At 38.0% G+C, this 15,886-nt stretch overlaps 1 protein-coding gene across 1 annotated transcript; it reads right to left on the bottom strand.

Moving 5' to 3' along the window:
• Positions 1 to 136: 136 nt before the first annotated feature.
• ca12 (carbonic anhydrase XII) lies at positions 137 to 14,317 on the bottom strand. Its single transcript, XM_084094519.1, has 9 exons — positions 14,187 to 14,317; positions 12,715 to 12,735; positions 7,840 to 8,019; positions 5,469 to 5,611; positions 3,778 to 3,873; positions 3,469 to 3,532; positions 3,217 to 3,374; positions 2,180 to 2,306; positions 137 to 1,588 (listed from the first exon to the last, which is right to left on the bottom strand). The coding sequence occupies exons 1-9, from the start codon at positions 14,239 to 14,241 to the stop codon at positions 921 to 923; spliced, it is 1,512 nt and encodes a 503-aa protein (XP_083950645.1). The 5' UTR covers positions 14,242 to 14,317; the 3' UTR covers positions 137 to 920.
• Positions 14,318 to 15,886: the final 1,569 nt, after the last annotated feature.

Here is a 15,886-nt window from a genome sequence, read left to right as displayed (position 1 = left end):
GATTCTGATAATTGTAGAACTTTTAACTCAATACAAATTCAAACATAAACAAATATGGCCACAGTAATACCTTATAATATTCACATATCACTTTTGAACACCATTTAGAATAAAAAACAGGGACATGGTTCTCCTTTACAAGTGGAAGAAGTGATACATTTTTAATTGACGTTATGCTTTTATTTTACAATCCATGATCTAGACATTTCACAAAAAAAAGATACTGACCAAAATCTGAGTCGGAGTACAAAAAGATTACTCTGTCTGCTTTCTCCTTGGTCTCAGATCACACCCAAAAAAAAACAGTACCACACAGAGTTCGAGAATGTTAAAATACTTAAAGTGCTAATTTTGTCCCTTTGTCCCTTTTAATTTACGAATGACTCTTCAACCACAGAATACAATTACTGCAATATGCAGCTCAACTTTTCTCAATAAAATGTAAAAATATGCCCTCAACATTATGGTCTTCTGTCTTTTTGTGCATTGCATATAATAATTCAGATTGTTGAGTCATACTCTCCCACAAAAATCACTAATGCTTAAAACAGACCAGCTTTTAGTCTGGACTAATCATTAGAGAGTTAATATGGAGGTTGGAAAAAGGTCTATTTTGTGGTCCTGTCGACAGCCATCTAGCAAATGTTGTCTAGCATACTGTCCAGTTCTTTGTAAAGTAACATATCATGCATATCCGGCATAACATATCATGAACATTATTTGCTCACCGATTCATTTCATCTACTGCAAAAGCAACTAGTTTGAGAGTCTCTGAGACAGTGTTAGAGGGGTACCATCAAACTAAATAAATATTAGTAAAATGATGTGCTAGCCTTAGGAGCAGAGTTGACTAAATATTGTGCGTGACAGCGTACTGCGGAAATTTAGGCCCTCTGGGACATTTGCTGTCTTCTCTGGGACTAATCTTCCCGTTCAACACGTTGAGGTCTGTGGTAAGTCGAGGCCGAGTTGTAGTCCTTCGGGAATGTAGCTTGAGAATGCCCCATCGTGGTTTCCATGTTTGGGTTTCTATGTTGTTTGATTTGTCTCCTTATCTGCCTCAGCATGGCTTTAGTCAGTGATTGTTCAAGCTCAACTGCCTCATCCCGAGATCTTCCTTTTATGAGTTGTTTTATGGTTTGAAGGTCCAGATCAGACCGGCAGTGCAAGTAGCTCCTGAGGTTCAACTCAGGAAATACAACCTCTCTCAGAGCTTCGACCATCAGACCCTTTGCATGGTATCTTTCGAGCTGGTGAACGACATTCTCCTCCAGGGATACAAAGCACATCCCTTCATCCGTACCCAATGCTCCCATATACCATGGTGTTTTCTTCCCAACGGATGAGGAGTAGCCAGTGTTGCTTGGTACCTTATTGTTCGACCACTGCTGTTTTTGAGTTGCCTGGCTCCACTGTCCCTGCTTCTTGGTCTTTTTCAACTTTGTATCCACTCCCAGATGGGGATTCAACTTTGGCAGAAGCTGGTAGAGTCCTTCGTCAGCCAAGTCCGCAAGGTCGCCCACCAGAAGCTTCTGGATGACTTGCTTCCTCTGAAACGGGGACCCCACTGAAAAAATACTGTGCAGTCCTGCACCAGACACAATGTAGAGGGGTGTTCAAGCAGAGCATTGCAACGGAGGACTGCCAGGGCAAAGCCTTACTAGCGCGGGGGCTGAAAGGAACTTCTTGGTAAGTCAGCTTTTTAGGAAACATTGCCATGCAGTGAAGAACGCAGCAAGCGGTAGCCTGGGATATTGATGGATTGAGCCTTCATGCAAAGATGTTAGAAAACAGCAAGACTAAAGAAGATAACAAGGCTCCGGTGATAACAGCAATCCCAAGCTTCTCTCATAGCATCAAAATGCCTGAGAGTTAGAAGCAAACTCTGTTATGCACCAACTCTGGTTTAAAGGAAAAGATTTATGTCAATGGAAGCATATAATTTAAAACCCAGCATATGTTTCGAAGGAGCCTGAAGTAGCGAAGGTCTTTCATTGAGGAAAAAAGGTAACTGAGGCCTTACGCAGATGTTGAGAGAGAGACAAAGCCATCTTGAAAGCTCATATTCCTATCAATTATTTGATAGGAAACCATGATGCTCACATAAAGCACTGCAGCAGATATTTGAGCTTCCTGGTCATATCATACACATTCAAATTGCAATATAAACTGTACTTACCATCCTTAAAAGAAACCAGTACCACTCTGTTGTCTGTGAGTTGTGGCTTCCGGTAATTTCCATGAAGTGGCACGGTAACAGAATCTTGGGCATAAGAGGCATACAGAGCTGTGGCCAATGCCAAAAACTGTAAAGACACAACAGTAACATTACTACAATATGGACAGCTGAAACTATTGCCTAAGAGGTGCATACCACACTCAAAGTGTCAAGATTTGGCAAGTTAGCACCTGCTGGTATGCCGTAACTAGATGTACTACTGCTGATGACCATTCAAAAGTAGTCATGCATTCTGACTAAATAAACTTTTCCAAGCAACACATGAATAATTTTTTTCTGCCTTTCATATCACAGCTTACAAAATTTGCTAGTTGTTAATTGCAAACATGGCAGATTTCAACTGCATTCTTTAGCATTAAATGTGAATGCTAATGAATAGCTTAGCTCCAGGTATTATAGACCTTTTTAGAGAATGTGTATATTTAATAATAATTGCCCGATTTGATTTGTTATTAAGCACACAGTGCTCCCATTATCTGTCTTTAGTTTACTACCTGTTTACCAGTCCTGTCTAATATGTTATTAGATAGAACTGTTATGCATAGAAAGTAGACACTAATGAAAAAGTAGCGTTTGCCGTGTGGTTGATGTCCAATGTCGCTAGCTGAGCAGAAATACATAATCATGTTTCGCTCAGCCCCTCAAAGTCGCGTTGGATTTTCTCCTTGGCTTAGCATAAAGGTTGAGAGGTCCATCTATCTCCGTTTTCGATGTTTGTAGAGTTAGTTTGTGGAATAAATAAATATGCTATAATCTGTGTGTGTACAAAGCTTTTTTTGAAATGGCGTGTGCCGGTGCCCTTGTGCGTACACGTCACTGGTAGTTCCTATTGTGCTGGTTTAGACCCTACTCTGAAGCAGGAGCTAATTTAGTTCCCCCAAAAGGCATTCCTAGAACTCAAATCATTCCCAAATCCTGTGGTGCGAACATGCCAAAAAGCACGATAAGCTTTTGAACTATAAGCATGATTAATTTACTTGTTTTCTTGAAATGGTGACAGGTTTCCTGAACACGGTCCATAGCACACTGGGATAGCAGGGCGGTGTGGTCAGAGAACCATCGTAGCGGTAATACTCGTCCAGACGTGCTGGTAGCAGTGCACGGACGTTAAATGCTGGGACCTGTATTTTCTGATCTGTCAGATAACAGGTTAGTAATAGGAGTGTTAGCATACTTGTGTTATGCACATCATAATTAAAGATATTTGAAACTATATGAAAGTAACGTACCTCTGTACTTTATCCCATTTATGTATTTGAAGAATTTGTCAAAAGCAGGGTTAAACTCTCCAATCTAAACAATATAAAACACTGACTGATTAGAAAATAGACTCATGCTGGGGAAATTTGTCGATGTGACTTTCAAGCAATGAGCTTATTATAGGGACAATTACCCTAAAGCATCTGGAGTTAAATGCCTTGTGGTGATGGCCCATTGCTCATTTGCGGGAATCAAACCAGCAACCTTCCGGTCATCAGCCCGAGTCTTAACCACTACACCACATCAGTCTCAGTGGTTTGTTTAAGGTCCGGACTCACCTCAATGAAAACTCCCAGCACAGCCAATCCATCATGCTTGTCCACTGCCATTGAGATGTTTGGGTATTTGTCAGAATTGAAGTGTACTACATGCATCTGGATACAACAGAAAAGGCTGCCTTTAATGAGGAATCATAAGTAAATCCATCCATCCATCAGAATTTCTTTTTTAAATCTGATTCAAACCACATTTGGAGGTGGTTTGAAATGTGATTCCAATCAGATTTTTACAGATGAGTCTCAGTGAGTCACCAATCAGATTTCAAACTTTCTTTTGCATCACCTCTTAACGCAACACACAATGATAATATCAAAACCGGTGATGGAAATGTCGGAAGTACCCCTCGGTGCTCAGCGAAGCAGGCCGCTTATTTGGAGAGCAAGATGATGCACTTCCATTTTTCCTGCATCCGTTTTGAAAGCCTTGTTACCAAAGCAACCCCTGCAAACAGGTTGGTTATGTCTGGACACACAAATCTTATTTGATCACCTGCAATTAATAGTGTGGACAGTCTGCCTGAAAAGATCAGATTTGATGTCTAAACTTAGCCACAGTGCTGCGTCTGAAACAGCAGACCTTCGCAGTGGAGTATCCACACATTGCAAAGGCATTTGTTGACTCGCTTGGGCATGCTGTTTAATTGGCTAGAGAATTTAAGGTTGCATTTACGCTGCAGCATTTGCCAGCATGGACAAGATAACAGCTGTCATGATGACTCATGAATGTTTTGCAGCGCAACATCTGACGGAACAGATAAATAGTCCAGAAATAATTTTAGTTTAGGCTATCTACAGCTCAGATCTAGAATTCTGAAGTGAAAAAAAATAGCTCGTAATATATTTAAAATAGCCTGTAATATATTTAATGAATTCGAATGAATTAACCAGAGAGAGAGAGAGAGCATGCGCAAGTGAGTAACCTATTAGTGAAGCTTGTTGGTTTAATTACAGCAAAGTTATCATCTCATTCCTGATAAATATAAGGTAGCTTTCAGTAGTGAAGCTGTTTTTTTTAATAAAAGTCACGGGCAGAGGTTGAAAATGCACGTCTGCCTCTTAATACAACATTAAAAAGCTATCTTTGTGAATAAACATGTCGTCCTCGCCTCGTGGTGGCTTGGAATTCAAGGGGGAATCCGATGTGCGTGTTTAGACATAGGTCGGATGTCCAGATATCAGATATGTATCTGATGTAAAACCACATTTGGAAGTGGCTCAGATCAGATGCGAAAAAAATCGGATCTCGTGCGGATTTTTGTGTTTACACGTGTGTAACAAATTCCGATTTGTGTCAGATGTGAGTAAAAGATCGGATTTTTTGTGCCAGTGTAAACGCAGCAAAAATAATTTTAGTGTCTTTTCAGGTCAGTTCACAGGATGTAACCTCTGGCCCCTAGGCCAGTTTAAAGGGAAGAGGAGTGTAGTGCAGAGCCACAATGACTATAAACATGTCTTTGGGCATTTAGGTGTGTTAGGAACACAAACTGTGCAGACATTTTCCTTGTTTTAAAGTGATAAACAGAGATGAAAATATTTCTGACACCTCAATACACATTACCGAACATTGCATCATGCACTGTTGAGTCCTCGCTTCTTTTTTTAAATCCTCTACAATGGGGTTTAGGGCATTTGTTCAAGCATTAAAGGTGTTCACAGTAATGGTAAGGTCTTGTTTTTGGGGGTTTCTTTACCTCTCCAGCAAACCGAATGCCATTAACCGTGTGTTCTGATCCAGTCAGCAGGCTGGAGGAGCCCCAGTGGAAATGGAGTTGAGCTGCTGAATATCTGTGAGGGAGGCTGGAGATGTGCATGTGAGACGGCAAGGACAACAGCACTGTGGGTACAAAAGGAAAAAGGCAAAATTTCACTGGCAAGAAATGTTCATTGTCAAGAGTGTAGAGATGCTCGAAGAATCACTCACACAGAAGTCACTTTCAGACAAGCAGCATATTGATACATGTTAGAAAGAGCTCAACCCCAAAATTGCTCAATTATCTTAGAGACAGTTTGCTCTGGTCTCAGTAATATGAGAATAGTACCACAGGAATGGTATTTAATCATTTATAGCATGGGAGTGGCAGCAGGACCTCAAGAACCATCCTGTGACAAAGACTTTGTGACCGTGATTGCCAGTCATAAAGCAATCACCCACTGACCCCTTTGATGATCACACCTCTTACAACATCTTTGATGTGGGAACCGAAGGTTATCACTTCAACGGTTGTCCTAATTTACATTTAAAACGAAACCTTGTTTACATGGTGAGTGGGAAGACTAGTGTAGACACGGTATAAAATGTTTGAGCCTGTGTTATTAGGGGTTCATCCCAAGGTGCTTTGTGTACTTTGTCACTGTTACGCTGCAATAAACTTCTTCATCGAGATCTTCAACGTCCTCGTATTTTTTTCTTACACAACCCTGCTGAAAAATCCAGCATGAATTCCATGCTGGTCCAGGCTGGTTTATGCTGGTTAGAGCTGTTATAGTTCTGGTCTAGCTAGTGGACCAGCATAGTCATGCTGTTCTTAATCAAAAACAAATATAAACACTTATAATAACTTTCATCAATAAATCATTAACAAACATTATATAATGCTTAACAAACATGTTTTGCACCCAAATTACAATTATGTGTTGTTGTTATGTCTTTAGCAAGGATGTAGATTAACTTAACCCTTTACACAAACGTTGTTACAGTAGCTAAAAGTCCAGTGCCCATAAAGGTACTAAATGATTAGTAAATGTTTATAAACATTTACAAATAATTAATAGTTAAAATTTTAGATTGGCATTTTAAAATGACTAATTCAATTAATTAGTTAATTACATTTTTCACAACATTTGTAAATGTAAAAAAGTGCATTAGATAATATAAGTTTAATCGAAGTTTAATGAGATTTGTTAGCATTTTATTTACATTAAATAAGGATTTGTTAATCATTATGTAATTTTAATACGTTTATTTAAATATTAACAAGCACATTATCTCATAGCTATTTGAATATATATGAACTAATGATCTGTAAAGCATTATATGTTTGTTAATGATTTATTAATGAATACTTTTAATCATTGTAAACCATCGGCCAAAATCATTTGTAGATTTTTAAGAAGTCCATGATCGAATTGAAAGTTTAATGACATTTGTAAGCATTTCGATTTACATTAAATAACGATCTGTTAATCATTATGTAATCATCATTAAACATTAACAAGCTGTCATAATTATGCTTAGTTTTGGTTTCGTTCTCTATCAGTCTGTTTTATATACCTGTTTAATATTAAATGTTAGGTTTTTGTTCAGATATTTACACACCTAATAATAATATGGCTGAGGCCTTGCATCTCTGTATTAAGATATCCATTCAACAAATTCTGCAAGCTTTTCAACCAATAATCCTGCCTAACTTTTTCCAAACCGAGTCTGAAATGGCTCCAAAACCCCAAACACAGCGGCTCACTGTCAGAAAACGTCATCAGTATTCATCCTCGTGGCAGCAATGCACACTTAGTTATGGCTCTCTGGAGTGAGAGTACATAAAATAAAAGAGTCTCGAAAGTAAACAATCACAGTCAGGAGATGGTAGATGGAACAACTTCAGTCTGTTTAGTGCAAAAATATGGCAGAAAGTACTCATTACCTACTAAAGTATCACTTGTTATGTTGTTTAAGACGTTACCTCGAATCAAAACCTTGCCATATTTTCCAGACTAAAATACAAACAGCTTTGTTTTATCATAATAAGCGGGTTATTGTGGAAAATTGCTATGGCAGAGATGCAAAATAGATCCTTCTATCATTTTCTCCACGTTGACCTAGAAATTAAGTTAGAGAAGAAAGGCTATTTTACCTTTATGTCTGATGCACGGTCTCATTAGTTTAACAACCACAAATCCTTTAATCTATTATTTCGAATGAACAGTCTATGTTTTGCCTCAGACATTACAATATGAAATGCAATAGCCTATCTAAAAATGTATGTTTAAAATGCATGTACTGTGACAATAGTTATTAGTAATGTTTAAAAACAAAATCAAGCTCTGTAATCATACTGCACCAACCAGAGTGTCCGTTGTTTCCGAGAGTGAGCTGCTCATTGGATGACAGGTTGTAGTTCTGGACCTGGATGGGCTGCAGGTTTGGATCGTATCTCAGCAGCTGGGTCTGGAAATCGATGGGCGACTGGAACGCTCCTCCGCAGAACGGGTACTTGCTGGACCAGTCGTGTTCTCCATCAGGTCCTGAAACCAAAAGTCAAAGAAAGTTGTGGTCACAAAACATCTTTCCCTGACCGATTCTTATCTAGTGGTGTGCATTTAAACATTTGGGGCCAGAATGACTAAACAGGGTAAATCAGGGTAAATTCCATAAGTGGAAAGACGACGCGCAAATTAAAGAATACAGACGCAACCGTATCGTTTCCATAATGATCAATGCAATCTACCAAGAACAGCGCAAATTAGCATCTGGTTAGTTTTTTGGGCATTAAATAATGGCGCAAATACCAGTAAATTGACGAGGTCAAACATTAGTAATCACCTTGCATGATTCATTTAAATATTCTCCTCCCATAAATTTTGCATCTGAAAGGGAAGCTCCTACAAATGCATATGCAATAAAGTCAGCCGCAAAAAAAAACTGTCCACGCCTAATTTTTCACTGCGTGTCTTTAGTAAATCCTTAAAGTAGTTTTTTAACGCCACAAGAATGTTTGCACTTGCGTAAGCTGTTAGTAAATCTGGCCCTTGGTGTGGCCAGAATTAGAGTGCATTAGCCACAAGTTTTGCTAAGACACAAGCTAAGGTCACCGGTCACAGAACACTGCCTTACAAAATGAATGCCCTTACATGAATACCACACCCAACAATAAAAGATTGCTTTGGAGGAGGCTTCGAAGTCACTCCAACAGAGTGTATGCTTGTCTAAGAGACATTTCTGGTGCATTGTGGATCTTTTAGAGAAGAGGGTATAGAAAAGGATTTTTTAAACAACATAGCAAAGTTCCTTAACATAATAATTTCTAGCCTTTTAAATGCAATCGTCATGGTTTCTGTTTCTGTAAACACTGGCAGTAAGAGTGATTTGTTGTTGCTGTGGGTTTAAAACATCACATTAAGTGATTGCGTATTCTTCGTCAATGATGATCATGGTTTTGTGGGCAGCTTTTGTTTTCTGGACCGCTGTAACTGCGAAACTACACATTGTCTTTTTTAGTAGCTTAACACTCTTAACTTTCCCTTGCGGTCGTAATTACTCACCGTCCAGTTCATTTTTAATCTAGACGAGCTTCTCCATCATAATCACATCAGATGCCTGTGGCTGGGCCCGTAGAGGGTCATAACTCTAAATCATAACTGTCAGCCTGAGATGTAGTCGTAATGAGCAGGCCTCTACAGTAAAACATCTGAAGCTCTCTGGTCTGGATGTGTTTGACATTAACGCACTGAACCGCTGGAAGCTGAGGTCATGCAGCAGTTTGAACCAAATCCCTTAAGTTGAGAAAACTTTAGTGGTAATAACCTTAAATCAACCTTTTTTTATTTTTTTATTATTAAAAGTTCATTTGGAGTTTGTTGCAACTGGCATATGATATAAAATACAGTAGCACATACAATTATTTCACATTTTATGAAGAAAATGCGTGGTTCTTGCTTACAGTCCAAATCGAAAGAGCCCAGTCCCAGGTCTCTAGGATATTCTCTACTCAAAAAACATGATTTGAGGTATCGTTCATGTCTGTGTCTGACCAGGATAAATGATGCTAATTTAAGCTAACTTTTTTGAGTAGTGCATATGTGTTTTCATCTTAGGCAGTGGATGTTTGACGTCATTACGTCCCTCTAAGTGACTATACAAGGCCTTGACTCAGCGGAATTAATTCAGGCTCAGAATGTCAAGGGCTCTCAGTGTTAGCCAACACAAAGGACAACGCTCATCTGAGCTCTGTTTGATATGCTTGATAACATCTACACAGCAGCACAAGTACTGCAGTGTTTCTCTCTGAGAAATTTGTCATGGTATTTCAAGTTGTGGTCAGTGCTTTGGACACTTTCACATAGAAACATCCTATGTGACACCCTGCACTTTTTCACATAGAAACACCATAGCAACAGCATAACAATTATAGAGACATGAGGGTGGGCTCTTGTAACTTGGCCTATAGCAGCCACATAGCAACACCATAGCAACCACATGCGAATTATAGAGTAATGAGGGTGGGGTTCTTTGACTTGGTCCAGTAAACATTTACATTTACATTTATTCATTTAGCTGACGCTTTTATCCAAAGCGACTTACAATTGCTATATATGTCAGAGGTCGTACGCCTCTGGAGCAACTAGGGGTTAAGTGTCTTGCTCAGGGACACATTGGTGTCTTACAGTGGATTCGAACCCGGGTCCCACACCAAAGGCATGTGTCTTATCCATTGCGCCATCACCACCACCACACCCCTAAACAAACACATAGCAATGACCCAGCACCCACCTAGCAACACCCTAGCAACCATGTAACAAAGTTGGAGGCTCTTCTGACTTGGACCAGTAAAAAATCCCTTAGCAAGAGCATAGCAACCACTTAGAACAGCTTAGCAACCATATAGCTACACCCTAACCTAGAAACCACTCAATGCACCATAGCAACCACATAAGAATTACTGGTATAGAGACATGAGGGTGGGGTCCTTTGATTTGGTCTAGTAAACAACCACATAGCAATGACCCAGCAACATAGCAACACCGTAGCAACCATGTAACAAAGGTCGAAGCTCGTCTGACTTGGACCAGTAAACAACCACTGACCGCACATTTTAACCGCTGACTTTTGCATGAGTACAGCTCATGTTTTCTTCAGAAATTGCAAAAATCTAGTTTTAGTAGCAGCTAAACTTAGCAATTTGCTTAATGAGGGTGCTTGGTTTGATAATCACGTTGTCTAAAATTCTTAGTCTACAAGCCTAAAATACAGCACATTAACAAGGTAGTCTGACTTTGCAGGCACTGTAAATTTGCACACAGGAGTATAACTGAAGGGACAGAAGAGATTCAGCTTGTAAATTGCAATGTGCCACACACAAAGACATAATAATATAATGCATTGTTCTTTCCTAAGTATAGAGAGCTATGAAATTTCACAGCCAAGCAATTAGACGAACAATCTCTTCCCAAAATAAAGCCATTATAACAGCTCTGTGTTGCAGTTGAGGTCCCTTGAGTTGCCTTATATCTTAGTTCAAACCAGCTTTAAAATAAATCAAAACTAGACATGTAATGTAATGACGTAAATATGTGTAATTCAATCATGGAACCTACAACTCAACATGGCCCCCTTGAAAAGCCAATGAGAACACGTGAGTGACAGCGGCACGAGGAGAGAGCCGAGGGGGAAGCTAACAGGAATGACATGTGAGACATTGTGGGAATCATTTCAGAGCCGTAAGAGCCAAAAGGGGTCAAAACGAGGTCAACTTTGCACCACGAGTTCCCTTTTTCCAGCAGCAACCTGTTTTTTGATACCTTCATCATGGCTGCCAATGGGTCTCCATGTCCACACTGGTATGGCATACTGGGATTGTTCGAGATAACAGTTAAAATAACTGCCCAGGAATAGGCTTGACTCATGACGATGGTAACCAGAAGCCTGCTTGGTTCCCTAGGTGAAAGCAATTGACCAGAACTCTGCGACAGCAGTCGTGATTAAGCATGTTTATTTTAAAGCTCTTCGACGTGCAAAGGGCACGTTCTGTTGGTCTCTGTGTGACTGAATGACCTTTTTTACTGAGGTGAAAACGACGGCATCTGGCCAATAAGGAAACGCATTACAACTCAATTACTTACAGTATAGGTGAAATATTAAATATTCACATTACACTTTCAATGATTTTGCTGGCGAAATAAAAATCATAAGCAACATCGTAAAAATGTATGTGCTTTTTATTTGACCATTAAGTTCCCTAATGTCATTAGACAAGTTTTACTATCCTATTTTCTTTTTTTTTTAAGTTGCTGCCTTAAATTTTTAAGTACAATCAACTTGGATGTTTAAGTCATTTCAACTTAAAATACATTAAACTGACTATAATTTATAAAAAAAAAAAGTTGAAAACTGCATAACTTATTTGGATGAGTTAAAGCAATGTAAACATGTCATCATAACTTATTGATCACATATTTTTTACAGTGTAAAGTCTCAGTAGTGAAAAGGGTGTTGCAGTTTGATTAATTTCTATGAATTATTTTAAACAGTTTGTGTCATCACCTCATGACTGTGTTCAGATATCTCTAAATGGCATTTGTCATGTTAAAATGTTTTAGTAAAAAGAAAAAAGAAAATTCTGAGAGAAATTAGTACTTTTCTTCAGCAAGGATGAAATAAATTGATCAATTGTGACAGTAAATACTCTTACGTTGTTGCAAAAAAAGCTAAAAACATTTTAAATAAATGCTGTTCTTTTGAACTTTCTATTCATAAAATTCATCCCGAACAAAATGTATCAGTTTCCATTAATATATTAAGCAGCACAACTGTTTTCATCATTGATAATATAATAAATGTTTCTTGAGCAGCAAATCAGGATATCAGACTGATTTATGAAGGATCATGTGACACTGAAGACAGGAGTGATGATGCTGAAAATTCAGCTTTGCATTACAGGAATAAATGAACTATTATTTCATATTTATTTTCAATTTTGGTCAAATAAATGCAGCCTTGGTGAGAAAAAAAAAATCTTATCCAAACTTTTAGGTATGCAGGTATATTTTACTGTTTCTGACTATGTATTTCTATATTGGTGGATATAAATTAAAAAAAAAATATATATATATATATTCTTTCTGGTGTTCATTTAGTGTGGAAAACATGCCTGTCTTACATGAAACGCTTTGAATCTACATTGTAAAAATTATTGAAATTACAAAACAAAATAGCCTACTTACCATTATATGTCCATTTTGCCCCTGAAAAAGAGATTGACATAATTATTAAACGGTTTGAAACTGGATGTCGAGCTTCATTCTGCCAGACCTGTTTTCATGCAGTTCTAATAGTATGACTGAACTCCAGTCATAAATCAGTCAGATAATGCATTCCCTTGCAGCTGGACACCATTCTGGTTGCAACCTGCTGCTCTGGGCATTGCAGGCTATTCTCAGTCAGTCTGACGGACAGGCTGAGTCAGACTCTTGCTGGTCTTTCCCACAGATTTCTGGTTGACAACGAGGTTCCCCGGGAGCGTGTATAATCTGCCGCTGCTAAAAATGCTGAAGAGCAAGTCAACGGAAATCAAGGCATTTCTAAGTCCAAACTAAGATTTAAAAGACATACTTGTCTAGTCTATGATGAAACCTAAAAGCATTTTTGTGTGATGCAGCTATTTATTTATTTTTTTTTACAGGAAAACTACTATGCATTGACTATACAGTGATGGAAATGTTTCTAAATGACATAGGAAATATGATATTTTTCCAAATATGAGACTGAGACTCCAAACAGGAAGGTGCAAAAATGTCCTCAGCAATTTGGTCATCACTTTCTTTCATAAAAGTTAATCTTCCTTGCTATTGTGGGAGCACAGGTTTTTCCTGAACTGACCCTTTTTGGGGAAGATCTACAGACAAGATATCAGCAGTGCAATTAAGTCAGCACCTGGGCGCTAATTTGGCGTGACAAATGTTCCTCCTGTGGTTTTCAATACACTGGGGTCATTTAAGGCCATTTGTCAGATCTGCAGACAGAAATCTTCACGCTAATTCAGAGCATTTTGGGGTTCTGCAAGTTTATAATTACACATTTGACATGTTCTTTACTCCCAAGGTTGTTCATTTATGGAAACAACATTCACCCACTCATTATGTTAACTACTCCAATGAACTTCCAGGAATCTATATTTGATGTTAAATTTTCTCCGAAATTACTGCTTCTATACCAATATGAGACCATATTGTCCAGTTAAAGTGATGCAAAATGTTGTTAAAGTGATGCAAAATTACTATTTTTCACAGTAACAATTCGTTTTTTTAATTACTAACATTAACATATATATGCAAATAGAGAAATTTTCAGAAATGTGTGTTTTAAAATAATGTAACAGAAATAAGAGTAAATGGTACATTTCTGCAGCACATTTATCCAATTATCATATATATAATCAATTATTAGGCAACAAAAACTACTAACTTTCACTATATTAGCAAACATTTCCACATTATAGGTAGCTATCTAATGTTTAACAGATCAGTACTAATTCACTTTTTCTTTTATTCCTCAATATGTAAGCTACAATTTTGAATGCACATGTAGTAGTAATCTGTTAAGTAACCATGTTTTTGACCTATCAATGGAAGTTTAGGCTTATTATAAAGTGAGCTCTGCAAGACTTTGCAGACTATAGTGCGCGAGACTAACTTACCTGTGGACGCGAGGGGACACGCGATGAAGATGATGAATAGAAGTGTAATTGTCATTGCAGAGAAGTGCAGGCTTCTCACGTACCCTCAGAAGTCGACTCAGAAGAGAGAAATTTTGACATAGCTGTCGGAACCGTCTCTTATATCACAAGCATGGTGCGCTCGCGAGTTAAACAAACTGACGTCACGGTGATGATATCTGTCGCTCGTTTGCAGTGACTTCATACAAATCTGTGGCTGTGCCTCCTCGAGTGTTGCTGCTACCCAGACAGCTTTTTAAGCATCAGAAGCGCACAACTTTGTCTAAATAGCCATTAGCCACACGTTCTCAAACCGGTAATTTTAAAACTCCGCAAACAATGTACAATGGTGCGTCATGTGATATGAGAAAAAAAATTACAGCTTATGACAGTGATAATATCTCTATATTGCTTGGTGTTTACTGTGCCCGCAAATGACACACTGCGTTATTATAGGTGTCTATGTATTGCAGGTATTGTGTTTAATGTGCAAATGTAGCCTATACATTATCTTTGACTGGTTTTGCTACGTAATTTATCATCTATCCATCAAGTAGGACGGAACGCCGCCTAGCCAATCAAATTCGAGGACAGGAATTATTCCTTTATTCCCAGTAAACAAAAATATGTTATAGAAGCTATGAACTTAAAACTTAAGTTACTTCTCAATGTTCTCCGAACGTTCAAAACGTCGGTTTAAAAATAAATATAAATAGTGGTTGTGCGAAGTTGCAAACATCATGGTATTACTTTTGAATGTTCTCCGAACATTCTGCAACAAGTAGGCCTAATAACATTTAGAAATGTTAGACGAACAGTGGACGTTTACACGGTGCAGGGAGAGCGGAAAAAAACATTCCACAAACGATGTATAGGTAATGTTTTTGTGCTAACGTTTTGATAACATTATTGAAGACCAGATAACTTTGAAGAAACGTTATTTTAACTCTATTGGAATGGAATTTGTAATGCTTTATCCCTCTAATGATGTAATACATGCACTGTAAAAAAAAAAGTTGCGGCCTTAAATTAAAGTACAATCAACTTGGATGTTTAATTAAGTCATTTCATCTTTCACTGCAAATAAACAGCAGGTTCCCTAATGCAACAGCTTACCCCATATGAAACATGCCCACAATATTACACAAAGGGTTAATGTGTATATTTAATGACAAATATTCACTTCAGCAAAAAAGTATAAGTATAGCCCCAGTCTCTTTTTAAATTTATTTTAATAGTAAAACAATCAATTTGTTTGCCTTGTATATTTTGAAACAAAAATTGTAAGTGGCAAGATAAAGATGTTCAGATTTTGTTTCTGATACACACTGGTATACTTTATATGGAAGCTTGTTTCTGCCACAGAATAAAATAATAATAAAAAGTTAATTGTGACTTTTTTTTCTCGCAATTGTGAGTTAACTTGCAACTACACTTTTAATTATTTTTATTACACAGTGGAAACAAGCTTCCAGCCACTCCAAGCTAAATCTGTCACATACTATGTGAATCACCCACTGGAGACACATGGATGATCATTTACTGAATCAAAGGTCAAATGAGGGAGAAGTGATATACCAGCTGAGCTGAGCCACTCCAGAATAAATATATTTTGCATTTTTACATTTAAAAAAAAAAAAAAAATCTTATTTATGATGGGACTGCAGATTTGAATCGACTTA

Source organism: Abramis brama (assembly GCF_963993115.1).
Source record: "Abramis brama genome assembly, chromosome: 20".
Lineage (NCBI taxonomy): Eukaryota > Metazoa > Chordata > Actinopteri > Cypriniformes > Leuciscidae > Abramis > Abramis brama.
This window is presented reverse-complemented; position numbering and strand designations above follow the sequence as displayed.

Excerpts from the sequence above, each read along its gene's own strand:
- ca12 (XM_084094519.1), bottom strand. The coding sequence starts at position 14,241 with ATGACAATTACACTTCTATTCATCATCTTCATCGCGTGTCCCCTCGCG. Across the intron at positions 3,533-3,777 it reads TGCTGGGAGTTTTCATTGAG|ATTGGAGAGTTTAACCCTGC; the intron begins GTGAGTCCGGAC and ends TATATTGTTTAG. Across the intron at positions 3,375-3,468 it reads AAATGGGATAAAGTACAGAG|ATCAGAAAATACAGGTCCCA; the intron begins GTACGTTACTTT and ends GTTATCTGACAG.